This window comes from Acomys russatus, chromosome 20 (assembly GCF_903995435.1).
Source record: "Acomys russatus chromosome 20, mAcoRus1.1, whole genome shotgun sequence".
Taxonomy (NCBI): domain Eukaryota; kingdom Metazoa; phylum Chordata; class Mammalia; order Rodentia; family Muridae; genus Acomys; species Acomys russatus.
The window spans coordinates 57985708-58013535 of NC_067156.1; the positions used below are offsets into that span (position 1 = coordinate 57985708).

Genomic DNA, 27828 nt, shown 5'->3' on the forward strand with positions numbered 1-27828 from the left:
TTCTATGGCATCCCTACCAAGTCTTTCTTTAGATATTTTTTGAAATCCAATCTAATCTCACAGATCAAAAAAGAGGATAAAATATTTAATAAAAAATAAAAATTTTAAAAATTTTGCTATGTGGTAGTAACACACAACTTTTGTCCCAGCACTCAGGACATAGAGGCATGTGGGTCCTTGTGAGTTTGAAGACAGCCTGGTCTACAGAGAAAGTTACAGGACAGTAAGAGCTCCACAGAGAAACCCTGTCTTGAAAAAGTAAAATATAAAAAGAAAAATAAACATCTTCATCTGGCTGTAAACTGAGGAGCTTTGAACACTGGGGAAGCAAGGAGCCATTTCTCAGGGACTGTTCTTCACTCTGTGATTCTATCATTTTCCTGCCTTATTTACACTAATTGGTACTAAAAATGACATTCCCTCTGTAAATACTCCTGCATCTGCTCGTATTTCCTCTTTCTTTTTCCAAGAACGCACACTCACTGCTATTTGAGGCTCAATCTGGAAGAAGGAGAACATCTATTCTCATCACTACCTTATGGCCGATCCCCTCCCTTCTGTCTCTCGGGGAGATTTTGGTCCAATGATGACTGAAGCAGGTCTGAAGGAAGTGATTTTTCATTTTTAGAATGGTTTAATTTTTTAAGCTGACGTTAAGATTCTAGGAAACAAATGTTGCTATTATGAGGTGTCTATGTTAATTTAAAGAATCAAAAATCTTCATAATTTATATATGCATATGAAGAAGCATTTAAAGCATTCCAGAAAAGCAATGAGGTTTCTTTTATTTTCTTTTTGTTAATCGAATACTTGCTTTTTATAAACAAATAAAACTATCTAGAGCTTTCCCTATTTATCCTATGTTGAATTAATGAAGGCAGAACTGTTACACCTTAGCACAGAATATGCTTTAATTTTCTCTAGGAAGTAATTAGTGTTAAACTATAGCAGTGAAAAAAAGAAAGCTTTCTGGTGATTTCAGATGTGTTTTTTCTGACACTGCACTGATAAATTAGTTTCGTTTTCCACACAGCCTCAGGGAAGGACTCTCGCTCATGTCTGAGTTAGAAAAGATTGCCTGGTCCTCTGCCCATTCACAGAGTACTGCTGCCATCTCACTTGTAGTTAGGGACACATAGTTCAATGCAAACCCAGGATCCCTTCTTGTCAAGAAATACCCATTCCTCCATTTAAGCTTATCTCAAGAAGCCTATTTTAGCTTTTTGTCTTATTTTTTTGGATACAGTAAATCTTTAAAGAATGGAAAGTAAAAGAATATGAAATAATCAATATCTAATATTACTCAAGGTCAAGGGGAAAATTGGAAAACAAGTGGATTGGGGGTGACAGGCAGAGTGAATCATAAAAAGCTCTTAGTATTTGCCTTTTCATGTAAAAGTCATGGACCGTCTGACATACCCCAATTGTAGTAAGACATAGATTCAAAGTCAGAGAATGTATATCTACCTGCAGTAATTAAATTTATATTACTAACGTATCAAATACTGATGGATCTGAAATGATTTTTTAAATTTATTTTATTTAGTTAGTTATTGAGTGTTTTGCATGCACGTGTGCATGTGCACAGCATGTATTCATTGCTCGGTGGGCATTGGATACCCTAGAACTGGAGTTACGGATGGTTGTGAGCAAAGATGTAGGTGCTGGGAAGTGAACCTGTCCCACTGTGTGAGCAACAAGTGCTCGGAATCCTGAGCTACTTCTCCAGCCCCCAAAGGGCTTTGGATCAGTCCCATTGAAGTAACAGCTTTCTCAGGTGTCTCACATCCACTAAGATGTGACTTCATCTCTTGTTCTAATTTTAATATAACAGGATTGGTCCTCTCATTCCTGAGCCGTCTCAGCCAAATTTCCCAAAGATGCTAGCTTCTATGTAGAAAAGGCCACAGACTGTCATGAATCTTCATCAGCTGGACACAATGAAAGGCATTTGACCATTTATCTTGGAAATGTTGTTGTAGTGTAAACTAAGGAAGGGATTTTTATTCATCTAAAAATAGGAAAAAAAATGGCACATATTCTGTTTTGTTTGATTGTTTGTTTGGCTAATAATTATTGTATGATTTCAATTGCCATGCACTTTTCAAAAACTGCAGTTTCTATGGCAAACTGGAACACTTAAATCCTTGGTATTCAGGAGAGGGGCTGATTATTTGCAAAGTCAGATCACATCCTACCTCTTCTCTGTATAGACATTAACAAAGGACATTAGTGTTGTGTGAATTGCTAGTGGATTTTGAAGACCAAATACTAGCAAGCATACTATTTTTCCTCATTCTCATTTAAGCTAGCCTGGCTTATTTCATACAGCAGGACATGGAGTGCTATGGGTTGAAATCAGAGAGTAAAGAGATACTGAAAGAAAATACTTCCATGCGTCTGTGGTTTAGATATAAAAAAGAAGGCTGGAGAGATGGCTCAGAGGTTAAGACCACTGACTGCTCTTTCAGAGGTCCTGAGTTCAATTCCCAGCCACACATGATGGCTTACAACCATCTATAATGTGATGCGATGCCCTCTTCTGTCATGCAGGCAGAGCACTGCATATATAATAAATAAATAAATAAAAGAAATGAGAAGCCTAGGCAAATTAAGATATATAACTTCCAGGATGCTTGTATACCCATAATCAAAACAAGGTAATAATCAGGAAAATAATCTTCAACTAAGAATCAAATTATTTAGCATTGAGAAAGCTTCTAAAATGCAAAAATAATTACAGTATCTGCTGAAGACTAGTGAATGCATTTGGCCTGTCAAATTTAATCTTTACAATCATTCTACAAAATATATCCTATCTCTGTCTTCATTCCACAAGATAATGCCTTAAATTAAGTAATTTGTTCTAAATTGTGCAGCCAGGAAGTGTGAAACCAAGATTTGAACTTAATTTGATGTTAAGATCCATGCCCTTAATCATTTCTCATAATAACACATTGGGATACTAACTCAATCTGAGCAAAATCTTGGAAAATGGATTGTGGCAGACCATGTTCAGACCCTTTCATGCAATCCAGATACATTATGGTGTATAGAAAATCCGCACTACATGGAGCTTAATGTAATGTACCAACATAATCCATTCTCTTCGGAAAAATATATATGAGAAGAACACAGATGATAATGTCCATTCATTTTAAATCTTCAAAAGGCCACGTCCTATTTACAGCCTGATGTCAGAAAAAAATGCATTCAAAAGTCTCCTTTACAAAAAAAATTAAGTGGAGGGGAAATCCTTTAATTCAGGTAATATGAAGTATAAGGGAAAATATCTAGTGATAGATGAGCTGTACTTATAATTTGCTTGATTTTTTCCTGTTTTTCTGGATTACTTAGTATACATTACTAAACACTTGCAAAGATTCCCAACCATAGATAAATTTAATTCACTTTAAATGCCTAGGCATAAGATTTAAGACTCTCGGTATGCTGAGTTCAACTCTCTATTCCATATTTACATCTACTGGAATCAGATTTTCTCTGATGACCTTGAAGTAATTCAGGAATTCCAAATATCCACCTAAGAATATTTAGTTATCTGTGCTCATTTGGGGCTTGGTATGTTCACATCTATGTCCCCTCCCTTGCTTTGTCTTAGTCAAGTACTTTCAATAATTAACAACCTAGCTCGGTGGTAAATTCAAAAATTAGATTTGGTGTATAGTTTACCATCCCTAGTAGAACATTATTCTGAATACATAATTTAAAGATAATGTGGTTATGTTCCCTGATATATCTCTATCTTTTCCTGTTCTTGATTGTATTTTATAAATAATTGCTTTTATGTTTGGTTGTTTTGTTTGTTTGTCATAACCATATTTGTCCAACAGCACATACTCACTTCATGTCTCCACCACAGTTTGATCATTCTCAAAATATCTTATCATATATGTTTGGAAGTCTGTAATCAATGACATAGTCAGAAGTCATAGCAGAGGTGGCAAGCTTGAAAAATAAATATGATTTCCAACGGTTTCTATAGTTCCCTTTCCTTGGTCCTCCTCTGCTTTTGAGGCAGAGTAATAATGAAGCTGGGCCAATTGCATATACTTGAAAGGAGTTCTGTGTCGCTTGGCTTAATTTCAAAGCTAGATACAAGTTCAGTAAGGAGGGACTTTTCACTGAAAGCTTAAGAAGGCTGAAAGGAGGACCTGTTTGTACTAATCACTTAGCCAAATTTTTAGTACAAAGGAAATTTTCTAGAAAAAAATTTAAGCAGTGCTCCTTGAGCTTATAGCTGACAAGAAAGCAAAACAGTTGTTCTGCTGATGTGGAGTTGACTGGACAGAAGATCAATCCAGGCATTAAATTCCTTTATGTCAAGCCATCATCTAGAAGAAGTTCCTAAACTCCATCCCACTATATGAAGGTGAGCATTGTGAGGAAGCTTTAGAAGAAAATTTGAAGCTAGAAAACATTGATTCATGTGGTATACAAAAGGAGCCATTTCTAAGTCAAAGGCATAAATGATACCGTAAGGTACAAATGATAATGTAAAAGATGTATCAAATTCTCCAGAAAAATCCAGGAGGGACAGTTGAGGAAGCTGACTACACTACCAGCTGATTTCCAACATATGTCAACAGCTTTCTATTCAAATAAGATGACACCTGGGACTTTTCATAGCTGAAGACAAATGCCAGTACCTGGCTTCAAAGCTTCAAAGGTTGGGCTACTTCATGGACTGGGTGCTAATATAAGTAGTAACTAAGTTAAAGCTAATGCTCACCCACCTTTGAGAAAATTGGCTTGAGGACCCTTAATTATAGCACTTCTTTCTACTCTGCTTTTGCTAACTGCAACAATTATGTGACAGAACAACTATTTGTGACATACCCTGTGTGGAGATCTGCTATTCACACAGGGAAAAAAGAAACAATTCTTACAAAGTATTACTCCTCATTGGAAATGATCTTGGTCACTGAAGAGCAGTTTCATGAGATTATTGTTTCCTGTTTTACAATATGACATCTAGTCCACATCCCATGGTTCAAAGAGTAATTGTATGTCCAAAATCTTATTATTTGAAAAACACATTCCATAAGGCTATTCCTGCCGTACAGAGAAATTCTTTTGATGATGACCTATGCAAAGAATTTCAAAAGTATAAAGAAAGTGAAGTTTTGGTAAAGATTTACTGTTATAAATTCCATTAACAACATTCATGATTGGTGGAAGGTCACAATGCTAAATAAAGAGGATCATGATGAAAGTGTGATGCTCATGGTTGATACTGGGGAACTCCACATTTATGTAGATGAAGTTACCTCAGCTGTGGGAGGAAGAACAAACGAGCTAGAAACAGCAGAGGATCTTGGCAATGTGAGTGACTTGCTACAATATCAGAACAGAGTTAACCTGACAGAAGATTTGGATTTTAGAGATAAGCACAGGAGATGGATTTGGAGACAGAAAGATGCCGTGGCTGTTGCCCTATGAAAACTAAGTTTGTGAATATGATTTCAACTTAGTTGATAACGCAGAGGTTGGCTCTGGTTCTAAAAGGTGGTCCACAGCTGGTAAAATGTGATAAAGCAGTCGGCCCTGCTATTGAAAAACCTTTCATACGGGAAACGATAATGTAACCTCAGGTCAGGTCTGTCTAATTTTACAATCTTGCTAAAGCCACCCTGATCAGTGTCAGAATCTAAAGATTAAGATGGCCATCAACTTGGCTTGTTAGTTGGTGTGCTAAAGGTCTTGCTAGTCAGCTCTGGCTAGCCAGCTGATCACTATGTATTTGAAGTGGGCTCAAGCTTACATCACATTCCCAAATTCTGGTATTCAGATTTCTAACAAAATACACATATTTGTTGTTTATCAGGACATAGTACTATTGGACATTTTCACAAGTTATACAATAGTGTTAATATAAACTTTATATATACTTGGAAACAAAAATATTTTTGTATCTTGTGTTTTTGGGAGAATCCTATTATTCCAGTAATCTAGAAGTGAATCAAGGAATTTTTTTGTGAAAGCCTGTAATTGTTTTTTAAATAAAAGTATTATTACTTGAGCCAGGTATGGTGACACACACCTTTAATTCCAGCACTTGGGAGGCAGAGGCAGGTGGATCACTGTGAGTTCGAGGCCAGCCTGGTCTACAAAGTGAGTCTAGGACAGCCAAGGCTACACAGAGAAACCCTGTCTCGAAAAAAAAAAAAAAAGTATTACTCAAATATAATGTTGGATAACATATTAAGTTATCATCTTTATTTTAAGGGCAAGGGTGTTTCGAGATAGAGTTTCCCTGTGTAGCCTTGGCTGTCCTAGAATCTCTTTTGTTGACCAGGCTGGCCTTGAATTCACAGAGGTCCACCTGCCTCTGCCTTCCAAGTGCTGGGATTACAGACATGTGCCACTCTGACTGGCTCTTAAATTGTCATCTTAATAATGTAAATAAAATTGGGAAATTATCTGTTCTAAGGCCACAGATAAAATAATAATAAAATCTTCCCTACTTTATTTGAAATAAAATTAAATATTATAACAAAAAGATTTCAGAATATAGTATCAATCAGCCATGGAGAGTTAATACCTCCGAGTCTATAGAGGACCCTGCATCACCTGCGTATAGTTAAATAAATAAATAGTAGATTGGTTTAGCAACTGACTAATTAAGTTAGATCATTAAGAAAACTGATACAAAAATTTCAGTGCCTGGAGCCAGTTCTTTCAGTCAACCTATTGCTCAAAGTAGATTTATAATTCTGTAATCCAGTCTGAAGCTTGACATCCAAATATGATGAACCATGAACAAAGTTAATTTTACAATGACAATCGCTGGCTGCTTCAATCCATCATATAGACCTCATTGCACATGATATTTTGAAACATCACAACCTGCAGTGTTTCAGTTGATATTAAAAAAAAAAAAAAGTGTATTACAGCCGTTTACTGCTAATTTACTCTATTACAAACATATAATTACTCATATGTAAAAATCAGTTTGGCATAATTCATTAATAAACAAATTGAATTAGGCACTAATTTTCCTACTCTTGAATGAAATAACTGTTTTCACCTGGAAAAGGTGAAATATCATGGAAAACCTCTCTTTAAATATATCATTTGTATTATCTATCGCAATTATCTCCTCTGATACCCAGGCTTAGTAAAGATGTGAGACATGGCCACACTGTCTTCTCTATTCAGATCTCACTTCCCAGCTCTTGTCTGGGGCCAGAAGACCCCTCCTCCCCTCTAAGTCACAACATCTGTCATTAATGACCTTCAGATCATCTCCATTTCTGGATCCTTCTGATGCCACCACAGGAACAGTTCTCTGAAGAATAGTTTTTCTTCCAGTCAAACTTCCTCTCTTCTGGTTTGTCTCCTCCCACCACCACTCCCTCTGTTTTCTAATGTCCTCTAGCAGAATTTCTGGTATTTTCTCAAATGTCTCCAGCTCCTCTTGTTCCTTCTACCCTTTTTTCTTGATATATGGTTCACATTGCTAGACACTCCTTGATCTTCATGGGGCAAGAATATTCTGACTTGTGTTGTTTACAGTATAATCTGCTTCCTTTATGTATTTCCTCACCAGCACTTTATCTCTCATCTTTTCTTTTGTAGCGGATTGGCTGCTATGTAGTTAGGCAAAAATGGTATGTAATGTAGTATTATAAACTGAAATTAGTCACTATTACTTGAGCTTTTAAAATGAGAATTTTTTATTTTATTTTTTTTAATTTTATTAATTTATTCAAATTACATCTCAATGGTTATCCCCTCCCTTGTATCCTTCCATTCCTCCCTCCCTCCCATTTTCCCCTTACTCCCCTCCCCTATGACTGTTCCTGAGGGGGACTTCCTCCCCCTGTATATGCTCATAGGGGTATCAAGTCTCTTCTTGGTAGCCTGCTATCCTTCCTCTGAGTGCCACCAGGTCTCCCCAGGCAGGGGACGTGGTCAAATATTAGGCACCAGAGTACCTGTGAAAGTCAGACCCCACTCTCCACTCAACTGTGGAGAATGTCCTGTCCATTGGCTAGATCTGGGTAGGGGTTTGAAGTTTACAGCCTGTATTGTCCTTGGATTGTGCCATAGTTTGAGCAGGACCCCTGGGCCCAAATCTGACTATCATAATGTTCCTCTTGTAGGATTCTAGGATCCTCTGGATCCTTCAACTTTTCCATTCTCCCATACTACTCTCATCTAGAGTCCCAATAGGATGTCCTCCCCTCTGTCCCAGTTTCCTGATTAGTCAAGACTTTCATGGGACATGCCCCTTGGGCTAGTATGCAGATATAAGTGACTATATACCATTTGACTCTTTCTGCTTCTGGGTTAACTCACTCATTATGATCATTTCTAGTTCAATCCATTTGTCCACAAATTTTGGGAATTCCTTGTATTTAGTAGCTGAGTATTATTCCATAGTTTAAATGTACCACAGTTTCTTTATCCATTCTTCTACTGAGGGACATTTAGGCTGTTTCCATGATCTGGCTATTATGAATAAGGCTGCTATGAATATGGTTGAGCAAATTTTCTTGTTGTGTGCTAGAGCATCTTCTGGGTATATTCCAAGGAGTGGAATAGCTGGGTCTTGAGGAAGCCCTATTCCCAGTTTTCTGAGATAGCACCAGATAGATCTCCAAAGTGGCTGTACTAGTTTGCATTCCCAACAGAGGAATATCAAATGGCTGAGAAACACTTAAAGAAATGCTCAACCTCCTTAGTCATCAGGGAAGTGCAAATCAAAACAACTCTGAGATTCCATCTCACACCCATCAGAATGGCTAAGATCAAAAATTCAAGTGACACCACATGCTGGCGAGGATGTGCTGAGAGAGAAACACTCCTTCATTGCTGGTGGGAATAAAAATGAGGTTTTGATGGAGGCTAGTTATTGGCTGATATTTATGACCTGGAATGTGTTTTATAATTTTTAATACATTCATAAAGTTAAAGATAGTTAGAATTACATAAACCCCTGAAAACATACACAAGGATATTGACCTAGGTTGAGTTGTGACAGAGGATTCTAATCTCTGATAATTGGGATGTTGAGGCAAGAATGTCCCAAATTCAAAAACTGTCTGGGCTACAGGGTTAGTCCTAGGCAACTTACTGAGACCCTGTTTCAAAATATAAAAAGTAAGAAGTGATCAGGGATCCTGATCAGTAATATAACTTCTACGCTGGTTTTCTGAATCCCTAGGTTTACTCTCCAGAACCGAAAAGACAATCAATCAATCAATCAATATCCAAATATGTTACAAAATTATGCTAATTAGTAAGTGTTTCTAAAGTCTTAAATTTTTACTTAAGCATTAAAACAAGATATAACATAACCAGCATAGTACTTTAGGCATTATGAGAAAATATTTATTTTCATTTATTTACCTGTTTGTTTTGTTTTGTTTTGAGGCATCTCATTCTATATCCTAAGCTGATGTGAAATTCATTATATAGCCCAGTCAAGTCTCAGTTCCCAAAATATGCACCACATGCATAAGCTATATGAGCTTGCAGCAGCACTTTTAAAAGCTATTTTTATTCTTCCTTCCTTCCAACTTCCTTCCTTTCTTTTCTTTCTGTCTTTCTTTCTTTCATCACTGTACAGTCTAATCCTAGCCCCTCTCTCCTCTCCTCCCAGTCCCACCCTCAAGCACCCCTCCCCACACACCCCCTATCCTTCTTCTCAGAGAAGGGGAGGACTCCAAGGGGTACCAACTCACCCTGGCATCTCAAGTCACAGCAGGATTAAAACTACACTCAGCCACTGAGGCCTGACAAGGCAGCCCAGCTTTGGGAAAGGAATCCAAGGCAACCAGCAGAGTCAGCGACAGCCCCTGCTGCCGCTGTTAGGGGACCCACATAATGACCAAGCACAGCAGCATTTTTAATGGTACTAATTCATGCTAATCACATTATGGGTTTCCATGAAATAAGAGTTAGAATAGAAATGTACAATATGTGTATGTAACAATTAGTGCTTCAAGCTGGTGCTTACGCAAAGTGGGAAACTGATTCAGGGGGAAAAAACAAGATGTTAAAAACCAGAAAAGTATAATTAGCAACTAAGGCATCAAAGCCAGTGATTTACCCATTCTCTTGTATAATCTTATAGCTTTTGTGGATCTTTGTATTTGACTTCTAAACTAACAAGAAAACATGGACATAGGAATCAAACGGAACTTCTCTTACACAGACCATTATAGCAGCTATAGAACATGAGCCAGGCTCAGTCAAGTATGGCTATGTGCACTCTTTTTAAACTTCTTTTTTGAGATTTATGCTTGAATATTTGAATTAATGGGAATTTAAATAAAATATCTTACACTAGTTCAGTTTTTTTTTTTTTTTGAGAATTTCTTTTGTATTTATTTTTATTTTCATTTAAAATAGATTCTTCTATCATACAATAAGTCCTGGCCATAGTTTCCCCCTTCTCTACTCTTCCCTACTCTCTCCTACTCCCTTCTTATCCATATGCACTCCCCTTCCATTTTCTCTTCAGAAAAAAGCAGGCCCACAAGAGACAACAGCCAAACAGGATAAAACAACATAGAATAAGAAAAAGCAAGCACCCTCCTAATCAAGGCTGGACAAGGCAACCTAATAGGAGGAAAAGAGTCTCAAGAGCAGGCAAAAGAGTCAGAGACACATCTGATCCCAGTGTTAGGACTCCCTCAAAAATACCAAGCGATCAGCCATAACTTACATGTATACAATGCAATATGACCATAGCCACCTCTCTCTTTCCTTCCATATCACTCCAATGCATGGCTCATTCTGTTAAATAGCTATACCTCTCCAAAGTACACTGATGTCTTCTTTTTTGAATCAGATTAACAAAGCAGCTTTAAATAAGTCACACAATTCAATTACAAAAGAGTTTACAAACTGAACAAAAGAAAGGCCAATATCTATTTAATGCCTTTTTAAATTTTTTTTTATTTAAAATTTAATGTTTGATTAATTTAGTTTGATTCCTTAATGCTACTGGAAATAGTTCTCTCTGTCACATTGAAATAATCTAGCATATTCTTGTCAATATTTTAACTGCGACTTGTTTTGATCCCTATCTGATGACTCCATATATGCATTATTTATGGCACATGAATATCAATGTTTAATTGAGGGACATGAAATTGGTGCCTAAATAAATCTGAGCATGTGTCACTAATAAATGCTACATTATCATTGCCAGGTGGATGGAATGTAGCCGGGTCACAATAGTTACTAGCACCTTGAAGTCAGTATCTATGTGACTAGTGGAGGTTAGAACACACAGGAAATGAGCAGGATGTTTTAAACTTGCTTTATTTAAAACACTGAATAAACTTCACCTGAGTTGCAAGTTTTCCTTTTAGAAAGACTTATACTCTCTCTATATGAAATATGTTGGATAACTACAAACATTAAGAATGATGGATGGGCTGGGAGGTGGCGGCTCACGCCTTTAATCCCAGCACTTGGAAGGCAGAGGCAGCCGGATCCTTGTCCGTTCGAGACTAATCCAGTGTACAAAGCAAATACAGGATAATCAAGACTACACAAAGAAACCCTGTCTCAAAAAACAAAAAACAAACAAACAAACAAAAAAGTATATGAATGAATGCCAGCATCTATCAAAAGCAGTTTATTCAACCCCCTCAGTGCTGTCCTGTGATTCACAAAAATAAGTATGGATCAGGCATTAGAAAGATGTGTGATAGTAGCTATCTCTGAAAGACACAGTGACTTAGGTGCAGCTAGTCAAACTTCTAGATATTTAGGAGAAGGAAATGAGATGGCCAAAGTCATATAGATTTATTCATCCAAGAAGAAAAAGAATGAATGATGGAAAGGAACAAAAGTCCATACCATAATGTGAATCTCACTTTGTTATAATTACTTTTATGTTTACATTAATCCAGACCCCCTAAAGGCCAGTCCTGTGTCCATTTTCATCAAGTTAGACCCACTGTAAGTAGTACAGTGCGTTCCAGAAATCGTTGTGCCAAAGTTTGTGTACATAATTGTTAGATATTAATTTAGGTATGACAATGAAGCTCGGGAATTTTTTCATTCCTCTAAATAAGAATATTTCATTTCTCTAAATAAGAATAATACCCACCTTTTAGAAAATGAAATAAAATGAGAAGTGTTTATATTGGGCTTTTTTCTAACTATGAAATAATCATAAATGAGTGAAAGAATAAATGAGAAAATGGATGAGAATAAAGCATATTTACATGTTTCTCAAAAATTTAGTGGTATACAGAAACTTGAACACCTGTTATAACCTTATATAGTATGTTAGAAAAGAAAACTCAGTAAGCAGTTCAAAGCATGTAATCCCTAGAAAATATTTCTCAGAGAAAAATCATGCAATCTCTTCTGTTCAGTTGTGTTGTGGTGACTACAGTAAGTATTGAAATACCTGATAAAATTCTGACTTCTGCTTCATTTCCTGTTCTTGTGCTGGCTGGGTTCCGAGCTGAGCAGCGGTAGACGCCAATGTCTCCTGGTTGAAGTCGGCTGATCTGCAGTGCTCCAGAGGGTAAGACAACCACACGGGAGTCTCCTGGGACTGGGAGAAGGTCTTGCTGATTTTTCTGCCAGTGGATTGTTGGCATGGGTTCCCCAATGACTTCACACTTGAGTAACACTGTGTCTCCCATGAAGGCTGTGATAGATTCAGTTTGGGAAAGGAATCTCAGTGGTCCTAAGAGAAACGCAATGAAGAAAGGATGAGTCTTTCAAATAAAGCTCAATAATTATTAGTATCTACTGTTCTCTATGAGACACTTTTGTAGAAGGCATAAACTCAAATTCTTTTCAGTCTTCTACCTTTATCACATATTATCACATATTATAACATATCAGGCAGGACAAGCAGATGATTTGGATAAGATATGATTGTTGGAGGTTGGTCTGATATATATTGATGCTAATTACTGCTTATTGTCTCTGTGCCCCTCCTTGTAACTTGCCTAAGAGTAACCTGTTTGACCAATAAAAGTCTATCACAGGGCAAATGGGGTAGGTATGGCAAGGGTCAGGGGCTTTGGGAGACAGAGAGAATATTGGGAGGAGGGGAGACCTGAGAAGAGAGCAGAAGAAGCCTACACCATGGGTTAAGTGGAGAAGAAGCACATGGACAGCATGGATGAAGACTGGGCCCAGATGATGAAAATTACCAAGTATTTGGGATTATGGATGGGAGGTAACTTGATAGTAGATATTAGAAGCAGATGGCATGGGATTGGGTAACGCATACCTGCCCCACTATGGGAAGTAGTTTAGGGGATTAATATCTGCCCTGCCCCAGGTTAAAATATAACAGGTGTCTCTGTCTTGATTGATTGCTAGTACATTAGAAAATACTGCCATAATAATAATTAAAGACCTGATAATAAACATTATTAGGTCATACTGATAAATATAACCACAACATATGAGGATGATATTACCACTTTCCCTAGAAGCCTCTTTTACTATAACTCTTGGCTAACAACAACAACAGCAACAACAACCCTCATGTAAACTAAACAGAGGAGATAAGTTTAGTCTAGTTTTATAAATGAGGAAATTGTACTTTGAAAATTAAATTCTGTGTGCAGGTTAATGGTGCTATTATGTGTCAGTGTTCCAAATGGGTCCTTACTTTTTAAAAATATGAATGCTATATTCTCCGAGCTACCTAACATTGTTCAAGAAGTTACAGTGATTCATTAAGAACTGATGACAGTAGTGGCACACGCCTTTAATCCCAGCACTTGGGAGGCAGAGGCAGGCCAAGTGCTGTGAGTGCAAGGCCAGTCTGGTCTACAAAGAGACTCCAGGACAGAGAAACCATGTCTCTAAAAAACAGAAACAAAACAAAACAAACAAAAAACTGATGACATAGTATAATTTGAGACTGTTTCAAGAAAGTAAAAATATATTCACTTCCAATTATACAACAACCATTGGTAGGCTGACAGTTTAATGTCACTTTCACCTGTATTTGCCTGGTGTGTTTGCAGTGTGGAAAAGAAAATACTAAAGTTGGAGTTAGAATAGCTTGTGTTTCTACAAGTCACTTATACATTTGAATCATTTTATATTGTCTCTCATTCCCTGGTCTATGTAGGGAGACAAGCGTTAATCCATATGGCCACTTTCAAGTTCTTGTGAAATGGCTGGCTGGCGGAGACAAGTAGGGATGAAGGGAAAAAGAAACCAAGCATAGACTTAAGGGGAGGGGAATAGAGTGAAAGCAGGAGGGAAGGAGGAATGGGAGGATACAAGTGATAGGATAACAATTGAGCTGTAACCTGAATAAATTAATAAAATTAAAATCAAATTTAAAAAAAGAAAAAAGAAAAAGAAAAGAAAACAAGCACCATGGAGCAAAGCATGGTGAATAGGAGCCTCCAGATTGATGCTTTGTTAGTGAAGGGCAAGAGGTGCTCTGCTCTTGTCTTCCTGAAGCCTTTCAGGAACAAGATATATCAGTCATCCTACACTATTGCCCATGAGAATCTTGTATGGAAGGACTCCAAACAAGCCTGTATGAATTACTCATTATTCATAAAGCACCGGACATTTATTTTCTAGGCTAATTGAGCACAATAATGTTAATTTTTTTAAATCTTTGATTTAGTCATCACAGACATTATATTTCCATTTCCTTGTAATCTTGATGTTACTGTTTTCATTTAAGATATATGTTATAATAAACGTTTATTAACTCATCAGTCTGGGCTTCATTAGATTTTTACTAATTATATTTAATGATATTGCGATGTTTATAAATTTATTATAATTAAGTCAGAATTTCCCATATCTTGGGTTAAATCATGTCAGGAAGTTTTTATTTCCCCCCCCCCATCATCTTTTTTTTTTTCCCCATCATCTTTTTATCAGTGACAAATTGTATTGTGATCCATTTCATCACTGCTGCTCTGAACTTGGGTCTGTTTTTCCAAACATAATTTTCTTCATCAACTGAGAAAAAGTAAGTTGCGAACAGAATTCGAAAGGTAAATGGACTGGGTAAAAGATCATTTAATAGGAAAGGAAATAAGATATATTATAGCAGAGTTTCAGACCTAAGTCAAAGGAGAATTCCATGTCTACTTCAAATATTAGGGTTTAGAATAGCAAGAGAGTGGAATCAATTGAGTATTAAATTATTTAGGCACTTCATATGGAATATATGTAAGTTTCTAAAGACTACCATTGTTATATTCTGTCTGAAGTATCTGAAACCATGGAGAGAGATATAATACTAAGGAAGTGCAATATTCTTTAAAATGAATGATTAGTGCAAGATCATGTAGATACTTTATATTAACTTGTCAGTTGAAATGTATTCCACATATACAGGTTGTTACCTAAAGTTAAAACTCTGGAATTTGGACCTATGGAATCACCTAGATCAACACTAGAGTGGTTTCAGCACGGGGCACCAGACACTTGCAAAACTTTACTCTTCCAATCAAAATAACTCATCTATAACTATGTTAGAGTTACCCCAAGTGGTTGGGGGTATCATTAATTAGCTCCTTGGCTCCTGGCTCAAAGTCTTTTCTATGCTCTTTGTACAGTTTTGAGTAAACTTGAAAGAATAAATACAATATATGAATCTGATACCAATTAACTTTAGTGTGGATTTAAAGGAAAGAGTCAAAGAGTGGCTGACACACTATAAAGAAACTACAATGAATAGGTTCATTATATCATTATAAGGTTTTATATCAGAAAGCAAGTTTCTGACTTGTTTGATAGCACTCCTTCTTGTTTCCATTGTTAGTTTTTATTTTATGCTTAAATGACAGTTTATTAATATATGGTAGAATAAAATAATTGGTTAAATTGGAAACTCATCTGAATAATTTTAAACATGTAGATACATAGTTCTGCCTTAGGTGTAGACATTTACAAATTCAACACCATTGTGTTCCATATGATTATCAATAACATTAAAAATTCAGCTACCAAATTAGTGCTAGAGCAGAGAACATAGACAAGTAATTCAAACTGATAGTCAACAATTGTTTTTCTATGTCAAAGTCATTTGGCTGGTATATTAGCATAATGAAACAATGGAATTGGCTCCTAGTTAAAAGCTATTGTACAGCATTATTCCCTGAACTGAAAGTCAGAAAGTTAAGAGAAATTTAAGAGTCAGGAAACTGACATGATTCAGAGAACTCAGAGATGGCATCAGTCACCCATGCATCCTCAATAAACTCACTGGTCCACCTCTGGCATTACTTGCTTGGTCTGTTGGTGGCAGTGTATTTGGGGGTGAATTGTCTTTTATCACATTGCCTCAGGCAAAAGTTTACAGCACATATTTGTTCTGTATATAGCACCATGCTGATTTCAGATCTTAAGAAAGGAGCGGGAGATAGCACACCGAGTTCAATGCCTAGTACTATGGGTTCAGGCATGGAACGACATTCAGTTTTAAAGTTAACAGTGAAGCATAGGGAGATTTCAAATAATTGATTGTGAGGATGGAAAGTTATAAAATGAATTTCTGTCTTTTACTTGTGCCTCAACAAAGATAACTACACAACTAACAAGTAGGCTAATTGGCTTGAATTACGGTGTCTAATATGGAACTAAACTTCTGTATGACATCACCTGGTTGTGAAAGAAGAAGCTACATAATACCAATTCAGTAGCATATTTTAGTTATTAAATTCACTGAAACTCATAAAAATGAGATACTGTATTTTTCAGAAATCAATAAATACAATAATATAAAGGTTTTTTTGAGTGTTTTTCATATGGCGCCATGGCAACAAGATGAACTTAGATCTTTGTTAGGATTAGTTCCTTGTCCAGCAAGATTCTGTTCAAATTCAATAGATTACTTGAGACCCACTGTTTCCTACCTCTGTTCTTTGCCCATTCATGCCCATTGCAGACATCAGAATGTTGCTAACCCAGGGAGTTTATGCTGCAGGTGTTTAACATGGCTGTGTTTAAGGTTATGGGTATTATCTTGTTGTTTAAATGCTGTAAAAGAGTTTTGATAATGTTTTTTAATTATATACTCAGGAATCTAGCATAATCGCACACCCCTTTCCACAACTAGCACAAAACAATTTTTAACTCTGTAGAGTTTTTCTAAGGCCCCAAATTAGTTTTCGCTATTTTTGTTTTGTTTCAAAACAGGGTTCCCTGGCTGCCCTGGAACTTTCTCTGTAGACCAGGGTGGCCTTGAACTCGGAGACCTCTCTGCCTCCCAACAGCTGGGATTAAAGGAATGCACTACCTCCCTCCTGGTGGGGTGTTCTGCTGATATTGTTCCTCTGGCACTTTCACTAGAAAGAGACATGCTCTTCCCCTATCTCTACCTGTCTTAACTGTAGGCATCTAATAGCATCAAATATTTAAAAAAAACTACACTTTTTCTGTCTTTCTGAGAATCACCTTTCTGCCTTAAAATTTTCATATCACTCATAATTTAAAGACACTATGACAAAGATCGGTGTATAAACAAAACCTCAAAAGTGTTCCCATGTTCCTGTTATGTTCTCTGTATTTTATTTCTACAAGGTATATGAAATATTTATTGACAATAAAAAATAAACATTAATATTTGATTAGGTTCTATGTAAGATTAAATTCTTTAAAAATACCAACATTTTGAAAACTGGTGTTAGTTTTACATTTATCACTTTGCAACTCCCTCTGGGATGATAACACACCAAGTCCCAGATTATCCGGGGTCAGGCTTTAGTACCAGGTCATTTACATATTATTAGATTTGACAAGTCAGCTACAGATGATTTCAAGCATATGAGATATGCTCTTGTGAAACTGACATCTTACGGAAGTATTTTAACATCTGCAGACTTCCGTTCTTTACAGAGTCCTTGGACCAACTTCCTGCCTACACTGAGGGACAACTCCATATTCTGCACTCAGTTGTATTCTTTCTTGCTTCATCTCTTCAGGAGTAAGATGGCTTTGGGTCTGGGCATCATTTCAAGTTGTATCTTATACTACTCTAAGCACCCTGATTTACTTTACTTAATTTCTACAGTTCTATCTTCCATTTTGCGTTTATGTTAGGAAGTGAATCTAGGGCTTTGTATAGTCTAGCTAAGTGTATTACCACTGAAATGTAGTGCCAGCCCATAAGTATTAATATCTCTACAACCTATCTATGCAACAGCACAAGAAAAAAGATTTAAAAAATAAATACAGCGCAACACAAGCAAACCTTAAAATAAGGTTTGGTAGTGAATTATAGTTTTGAAACCTCCTCGTTTCCTTAACCTAAATAAAATTGCTCAATGTGAGTCCCTTCTATTTGCCAATACTCTGATCTTTTAGTAGCAATAGCGAACTGGGTAAATGCCATGTTTCAGCCAGGACAGCTGACCCTCGATATTCATGAGGCTTCAACAACTGTTGACTGAAGAGATTTTAATTGTATTTCTGCCAAGCATGTGCAGGCTTTTGTGTCCTGTTCCCTAAGCAGCATAAGTATGAATATAGCATTTATATATTATTGGATTTGATAAGTCAGCTACACACAATTTAAAGTATAGGAGATATGTTCTTACAAAACTGACATCTTATATAAGAATTCCAGCGTCTGCAGATTTTCACTTCTACCGGAGTCCTGGAACTAACTCTCCACATACACTGAGGGACAGCTCATATTCTGTGCTCAATTAAATCTGTATACACTAACTGGAGTCTGGAGTGCTATCCTATTCGAAATAGCACACAAACCTATTTGGAGAGCCTCAGGAGGGCTTCTATCTTTATCCTTGAGAAAAGGTTGTTTCTTAAAAGGAACTGTTGTCAAAATGGCTAGGTTCACATCCTGCCCAGCCCAGGACGCTACAACAGCGTTACATCTAAGAACACCTGGAGCCGCGGAAGCATCCCACTCTAGCCAACCAGCTTTAGACATGTGTGGCTCTGCCACGTGTAACACAGACCAAAACCCACTAGTAAGAAGCTATAAAAATAAGAGAGCACAGTTTGTTTTACATATGGCAAAGTCAAGATATATATGACATGCAGAAGCCTTATTTTATCCCCTTGTCCTTGAAATAATAAATACAGATGCTTCTAATTCTTATTATATACGTGACTTATACAGACTAAGCGGCTAGACTTCAGCATCAGAAATGTTATTGATAGCACCAATCCCCATTTACATCTGCATAGTAAACAGTACTGACAACAAGAAATATAGGTCCATTATGAAGTTAGCATGGAGGACTGGGTCTGCCATTTATTCTGATTTCCATAAAAGATCCTTCCGTTATTAACTTACAGTGCCTTATCACCAGAAAGATTCATAAAGAGCCTCTTTGCATGTGCACTTTGTTAGATGTTGCTCAAGGTCTTTTACACATCCATAAACCAGATTCCTTACTTCAGCATTTACCATCAATACAAAGAAGGGTTTATTCTTTTTTTTTTATCTCTCATTAGCATAACCCTTGTGTAATATGGGAGGTCGCAGTGTCAATTCAGGTAATAAATCATCACTTCATCCTCCTGCCCAGGCCCAACCAGTTGTCTCTCGATTCTCCTTTGTACCATATACATGGACTGCCATTAATTTACTGGGGTTTGTTTGTTTGTTTGTTTGTTTGTTTTTATTCCAGGCTAATCTGTACATTCTACCATAGAAGGACTCAGTCCTAGTTTTATTCTCTATTCTAGGCAATCCACAGGTGCTGCAGGCTAACCTTACAGACTTGCAGTCAGCTGGACCTGACTCCCTTTCCCAGCCCCACATGTTCTCATAGAACCCTGGATGGAAGCAAAGTGGCGGGCTCTCCCAGGACTTCAGCAGCCCACCCCACACTCACTCTCATTCTCAGGATTCCCAAAGATTTCACCTGCCCCCCACCCCCAAAAGAGCAGGAAGCAGCCATTTTCAAACACAAGGTCCTCATTCCTGCCTTGCCCTCCTTTCCTAGTTCCTCAGTTTAAAAAGTTAAACGAAAAGGGAGGAATTGTATGTCGGTGTGCAAAGTCCTATGTTGCCACCTGCGTCCTGTGTCCTCATCTGGGCCAGCCAGGTGCACTGGATATAAGACCCGGCCTGCCAGGATGCAGGATGCTCATTCTCTCTCTCTTCATTCCCGCCTGTCTGTCTTTCTCTCTGCCATCGGTGCCCTCCACTTTCACTCCTCTTCCCCGTCCCCACCAAAAATAAAATAAAATAAAATAAAATCCTTTCATAACAGATCTGTTCAATGGCATATTTATCAATATTATAACATGCATGATGATTTTTCATCAAATAAATATTTGTTCAATGACAATGATATGGCATGATTGTAAGAGTCTGTTTAGAGAAGCAGCAAGGGGCCTAAACATCAACAGGTGGTGAAGGAAAGTTCTGGAAAAGAATCAGTCGGTACGTTAAACTCTCTGCTAAGACTGATTAAATGATTAGACCTTCATGACCCTAAGATGCAGGTCCATGGCCTGATCAGTTTATCTTTAGTCTCCTCAGTAGGAGTTCCTTGATGATCTCTGTGTCTGACCCAATCTTCTTTTGACTAATAGGTAAAATATTTTTGGAATGTTTTAACTAACAAAATTCTAGTTCCCTTCAACTAAAAGGCGGTGATGGCCGTCAGGTAGCATCTGAACTGAGAAATCCCTGCTTTACTGTAGCTAATGTTTCCAGGAAAGTGTTTTAAAAGTACCTTGATTTATGACTGTTGTTGTTGTTGCTGCTGCTGTTCTGCCACATAAGAGTGTCATTAAACTGCTACCACAATGAAACATGGAAATTGATACAATCTGAATCTGTATTCCTGGAACATGGTCACTAATTTGCTCAAGCATAAACTCTCTCATCGCTTTCGAGGGGAGAGCTGTGGTTTTGCAACTCTAAAGAACAATAGCAATGCTGACAATGCTGGGGGCCGGGGCAGCAGGATAGAAGGGAGAAAGAAGCAACTTCCTCAGACAAAGCTTTTAAGACAGAGGCTAGTACAGGCACCAAGCCCACCTGTACATGCACCCTTTCACATGGAAACAGATTGCACCTGTGAAAATTAGGCAGCAATGCCTAACACAGCTGCAAAAGTCCTAGATGAGACTTATAAGCTTGCTTTGAGGACCAGCATGTTTTAAGTGGTATTTACCCATGCCAGTTAGGCCAGATACAGAAGGGATACAGCCATCAATTCCCTTCAAGTCAAGATGTCTTTCTTCACAGCCTGGATCCAACCAAACAAGTTGTTTCCAGGGCAGTAGAAATGTTAATAGACAAAGCCACAAACATTTCTCTTCTGAGATTTTCTTTTGTAATGCTAAAAGGAGGGGAAAGGTTAAAAAAAAATCACCATGGCAATGAATGGAAAACTGCTAAATCTGTATGGAAATGTTAGGCTCTCAGAATTAAAATGAGGAGAACAATAGTCCATGCCTTCCACCAATGCAGGCAGCACCACACAGACACGGGGAAATCCTCCATCAGAGCCAGACAGGCAGAAAGTTGGAACATCTCAGACAGGCACTTGACTTCCTTAAAATCTAAACTACTTTGGATTTCCAGTAAGAGCATCTCACAGTCCTGGGCTTACTGCCTCAAGGGAGGGTGCTCCTCCGCCCACACACACCAGGAACAAGCTTACTCCTTCCTTTACATTCTAATCTGGATATGGCAAATTCCTCTTATTTGCCCTCTAGCCTCCTTGGCAGACTATCTGAATCCACATCTTCTCTTATAGAAGTCTAATTATTAAGTAATTAAAGTTCATTTTATAAAGAGACTTATCAACTGGGGGACAGACCTTGTGGTTGGAAATATGCTTTGCTTTTAAATATTCAGCAGTGTGGTAATGTTCTGCAACAGCCCAAGGAGGGTGGCTGTAAACACCCTGTTTGCTCTAAATTAAAGACTGAAGGTTATGTCCCCTCTAAGCAGGACTGCACGTGCCCCTGCTTAATTGTCAACTTCACTGAAGGGCAGGGGAAAGAGGCAAGCCAAAAGAGACGTTCTCTAAGTGGAGTCTTTATTCTGACAGCAGTAAAGAGAATCTTCATGGGCTCAGCTAGACTGTTCTCTGTCTTCACTCTCCATATCCCATTCTTGTGGGCTCTTCTCTCGTCCATCCTGCAGCCTTCCTATCTTCTGTCTTTCCCTCTCTCCTGGTGTGTTCCAGTCTCCTTTTTCTCGCTCTCTCTGATCATTTTTCTTTTCATCTCTGTCTTCTTCTCCCTCCCTCCTTCCCTTCCATTTGTATTGGAAACAAACTATAGACTCCTTGGTTTAATAGCAAATTCTGGAACGTGGACTGACAAAGTAAAGAAACAGTCAATGAAAAAACACCGAATCTTTCTTGGAAGTCACCTGTTGGGTTTGTTGTGTATAACACAACATGAGAGGATGACACAGCGTCAGCGTTAGAAAAAATTGATGAGAGACCTGACTTTGAAGCAAGTGGTGATTGGAAGGGATGCCATCCTGCAAATGACCAGGGAAGACTGCGCCTTCAAAGCTCACCTTGCAGCACAGCTACGTCCCTTTAGTTGACCCAGGGCTTGAACTCCAGCTTCTTCCGGCATCTGTGATGTTCTAAATTGTAGCACCCCAATAATAACGAGGACAGAGCGCCTTCTCTGACAGGATAGCTCTCATGAAGCCACTATGCAAGAGAAGCCAGCAACTCCAGAGATTGATTTCAGGACCCACCAACTCTGCCGTGGAGGGAGTTACTACCAGACATAAACTACACTCATGTTCTAAGTGATCCTCTGCCTTCTGATTATATTATCAATGATCATACAAGCTTGAGTTCTACATGGCCATTCCAATGCTTTCATTAACTTTGTAGCCGGGGAGCTCTGGGAAGGCTCATCTAGTAGGATTTTGGTAAGTTTTCTTTCATCCATCTGAGATGCTGTATATCTTTTTTTTTTTCCCACAAGATTAGATAAGGAAGAGCTTTTCCAACGTATGCAGTATTGTCTACCAGGATATAGAACTTTCATAAAATATAATGAAATGTATGGTATATCAATGTCATGATTCTACGATAAAGTTAGCATAGAATGATTCTTACAGGTGATGCCAAGTAGCAAGTCATGCTGAGGGGTAGCTAGCTCTCTGATTGGCTGTGCTGACATTGATTGTTGAAATTGGTCATTGACATTCATAAATGTATGGAGCCAAAGCTTTTATCATTCAATCATTAGTTAATTTCACCATTAATTCAATGTTATGACTACATTTCTAAGTCAGGTTGAATCACCGACATCCAGGCAAATAAGTGTTTCAGGTATGTTAATCAGGGTTTTTCAGTATAAAGATGACATTGTAATATGCAAATTGAAGAAGGGAGTGTGTCTTTCACTTAGAGACCATTTGAGGGTATGTATGGTAGCAGGGAAAGGCAACATATCTTTTTAATACCTGTTATACCCTATAGGGAACATTGTTTTTCCTGACTTTGAACTTAGAATTGGGTGAGAAATGACATCATTCATCCATGTGCTCCTTTAACCTTTGGATTCAGACATAAATAAAACCATTGTTTTCTAGGTCTTAAGCATGTTAATTGCAGATCTCGGGAGTTCTTCACCTCCACAGATATATGTGATAATTTCTTGTGTTAAATCCTCTCCTTAAATCAGCAGTCAGACAGAAAAAAATATATAGGTTTGACATTTCCCAAATAAAAATGTTTCATATCAAAACTAAAACACAGCTTTTAAACACTGACATATATCAGTATATATTCATGAAACACAGTGTTTCATGAATAAAATTATTAAAAACATTATATGAGTATACTTCATAACCATAAATGTGAAATATATGTTATATGAAACATGACTGGATTTTGTGTTCATATGGGCCACATTGCTAAGACATCTCATCATAAATATGTAAATAATCAAATTCTGAAATAATTCAAAAGGGTGAAATGTTTATGTTCCCATGATTCCCATTCCTTCTTTTATATATCAAAGTTCAGCACACTGAACAAGAGTTCTCAGGTCCAGAAGAGGATTTGTATTTGTACCTATGCTTGTCTTTGTCCATTTCAGCAAATGGCACTTTTATTATTTAATCACTTATGTCCTTGCCATATAACAAAAGGAAATACATGAGGATTCTAATACAGAATTGTCCATATATATATACATACATATACATATGTATATGTATGTATATATATATATTGTTCAAGCAATAATTAGGAATGAACTTTCAAGTTTATAAAATATAAACAGGGTCTTGAATACTGAATAGAAATGTACAAAGTACCCAAGCTCCAAAAGTATATTCTAGACAGAGAAACAGTATTACAAGAAACATGAATCTAAGGAGCATACAAACTTTTGAATGTGTAAACAATTCAATAAATTGTGAAGAAGCAGAGATATTTTTTGACAATTGTGTTTTCCTTTATTGTGCTTTCTACTACATTACAGACCTCAGTAATCTTGATTTTCACCAAGATTGTCCTGTTTTCATTACTAAAGTATTCCATAAGGCTAGAAGCTATGAACTTTGTGTTTTCATATTATCTTCGAGGAGCACATAGACACAGAATAAATATCAAATGATTTCTATATTAGTTAACAAACAATTAATGAATTACACTCAATCATGCTACACTAATGTGATACAATGTGGTACGTGTTACCTCTTGTAAGTTACATTGGTACCAAGTCACTGTTCAGGAAATGATCATGATTCGGAACTGTGCCTTCTAGGCTGAGAGGGAAGAAGTCTATAAGATGGAGAACTTAGCACCAAATTTTGTTATTAGGTCCCAATTTATCTGTCCAATAATCTACACCATGAAGATTATGCTAAATTTTAATTGAACTTCTACCACCCAATAACAACATTACAGTACCCTGATTGGACTTAAGCCACTCAACCAGAAGGAAATCATGGTGGTACTATAAAGCTACCAAGCTACCATGGCTGGTAAGGTCATGGACCCTCGAGGAGAACCCTCCTACTGCCACTTTCCTAAACAAGTAGAATTTCTGATTGCACTCTAAATATTTATCGTGATACCTCCAGATGGGTGTGGTTCTCACCCCCTAGCTAAGAAGTTTGTGGAAAAGACAGAGATTGTTACAGAAATCAAGGGCTAGTTAAAATGCAGAGAAGCACATGATAGATCTCTGATGCAACTCTACACCTAAGCTTTAGGGAACATCATGGAAACCAGAGTAGAGAGATTGTAAGAGCAAAACACCCAGAATATCAGTCAAGAGTTAAGATCTTCAATACATGACAGAGAAGCCGCAACAGTAAGATCTCATCAATCTGGTACCCAAAATTAGAGCTGTATAATCACAATACAAGTGGACAGGTCATCATGGATGGGGAGAGTCTCATGAGGTTCCATGATTAGATGCAGAACTACAGGAAAGTAAGGGTTGCTAAGAAAGGGAGCTTTGGTCTTTTTCAAGGATGATACCTTGATAGGCTATCCAGTCCCAAATGGTAATCTGAAGCACATATACAGATCAACACTAAATAGACTCAGCAAGACACACACACACATACATACATACACACACACACACACACACACACACACACACACACACACACACACACACATATATAAGAGAGAGAGAGACAGAGAGACACAGAGACACAGAGAGAGAGAGACAGAGACAGAGAGGGGGGAGGAAGGGAGGGAGGGAGGGAAGGAGGGAGGGAGGGAGGGAGAGAGAGATTAAAGAAAAGAGATCAATAATTTGAGAAGATGTAGGGAGGATATGAGAGAAATTACAAATTGTAATTGAGCTTGCAGTCAGAGGTGACTGAGAACATTATAGGCAGTGTTTAAGACCAAGTAATACTATGTACCATGTTAGAATTAATTGTGTCTCTACTGATATTTCTTGGCAACATTTTCCCTCTAAGTTGATTTAGTAGGACCACCAGTTTCTCAGTATGTTTTTCCTGTCAAAGCAAATACCTGAGTTCAGTTCAGAATTTGTAGACTGAACAACCTAAATGGAACAAATTTTCAACATGCACAAGTAGCAGAGAAAATAGCACCAGCTCAAGACATTTATTTTAATATATTAATTTATTATAGTTAATTTGGTAATACCTGAGGCACATATTGCAAGCATCAAAATAAAAGTTACTTTCTTTTCCTCTCTCATAATTTTGGTATCTTTTTCCCAGCTCACAAAATCCAATTCATCAAAAGTGAAACAGACCTCCAGTACAAACAATAATTTAAATTCCATACTTTAATAGATCTATAATTGAAATTTCAATTTGGAAATATCCACTGGAGGGAACATACCATTAGTAAAATGCATTTGCATCACATATCTTTGCACAATAACAAAGAAAAGTAAAATAATTCTGTTTACTGCACTCCTATGAGTAGGGGGTGGTGTGTGTGTGTGTGTGTGTGTGTGTGTGTGTGTGTGTACATGCATGTGCATGCCCACACATGCTCACACTTGTTCATGCACATTAGTGTGTGAGTTGGAATGCATGGGTCTCTCTGCATAAAGATATAGATACCAAAGCAAGATGTCAGTGTCCTCTGTCACTCCTCCTGCCTTACTGACTTCCAACAGTTTGGTCAGAGAGCTCTAAGAATCAGCTTGTGTCTACCCAATAATGTCTGTTTAACATCCTCCTTACTTCCTAGAAATCATGTGGAAATAAAAGAAGGTCAGGAAGTTGGAAAATAGTAAATCATCTTATAGGAAAAATCTCAGTTGTGAGTTCATTGTCCTGGACCCAACTGTGCCATGTGATACTGGTGTGTGGAGATTGATGGAAGGTGGACACATCCACCTGGAAAGTCAGTTAGAGTTCTCTGTTGCTTCTAAGAGAGAACAGAAGTGGGCTGCATTTGTGTTTTGCAGAAACTAAATCAGAAGATCACAATGGAAGAACCTAAGGCTAGTATGGAGTCTGGTGAAAAGGAAGGAGTCAATAAATATCCCAGAGATGCAAAAACTAACAAACTCAAGTTAATATGAATAACTGTACCACTGAAAGAAATCATGAAAAATTAATTGTCAGTTATTGTGATTTCACATCATTTTATAGTAGCTGTCCATGATTAATAGACTCTTCAGATAGGACATTAGCCTTCCAGGAGTAGCTAAATTATTGCTATTTTAATATCTTAGCTTTTCAACAAAGACAAAATCAATCATCTATTTTCCAAACAGTTTTATTTATGCCAATTTTTTCCAAGCTATTTAAATTCACTTTCAATAAACTCTTGCTCCTTTTCAGCAAACTCTTCTCTTGGCTTCAGTGGTTGAGGACTTGAGAGTCCTTAGAATGATTTATAGAGACTTCTAAATCAGAATGGCATCTGAGATATGTATTGATAATTTATTGTAACTTAGTTTTTCCTCTGGGGGATTTGGCAAGTGAGTTGAGCTTTATATCTAGAACTATCTATTAAGATGACAACAGAGTCCATTATTATGAAAACATGCTGAGTGATGTGAAAAATAAATCTTGAAGGTAACTTTTTACCAGTATATTTATAAAAGTTGTAGCACCAGATGTTAAGTTCATATTTGAGGATCCCAGGGTACTCTGGATATCTCAGAGTTATTTCCTTAATTTCTTACGCAACTTATACCATAAATGCTTACTTGCCACTGGGAATTTGAGATGTTTCAGTCCTTATCTTCCATAACTTCCTATTAATAAGCCTATCCTACTCTGACAAGCTTCTGAGCAAAGCGGCGTGTTTTCCCGTCTTGCAGGCTAACATTGTCTCTCTCCGCTCTCCCTCCTCTGCTAGACAACTTCCCAGTTCTCATCTCATAAGCACAGGGTTTCTGTGAATTTGCATAATATTAGTCATTAGGTTCTAGCATGTAGAAGGCAATCCACAAGTC

At 37.4% G+C, this 27828-nt stretch overlaps 1 protein-coding gene across 1 annotated transcript in view; it reads right to left on the reverse strand.

The window, feature by feature from the left end:
- Positions 1 to 27828, reverse strand: part of Dcc (DCC netrin 1 receptor) — a 1118465-nt gene that overhangs the window by 578201 nt on the left and 512436 nt on the right. The window contains exon 3 of the mRNA XM_051163583.1: positions 12401 to 12685. Coding sequence (XP_051019540.1) covers positions 12401 to 12685 — 285 coding nt within the window. The remainder of the gene's footprint in view (positions 1 to 12400; positions 12686 to 27828) is intronic.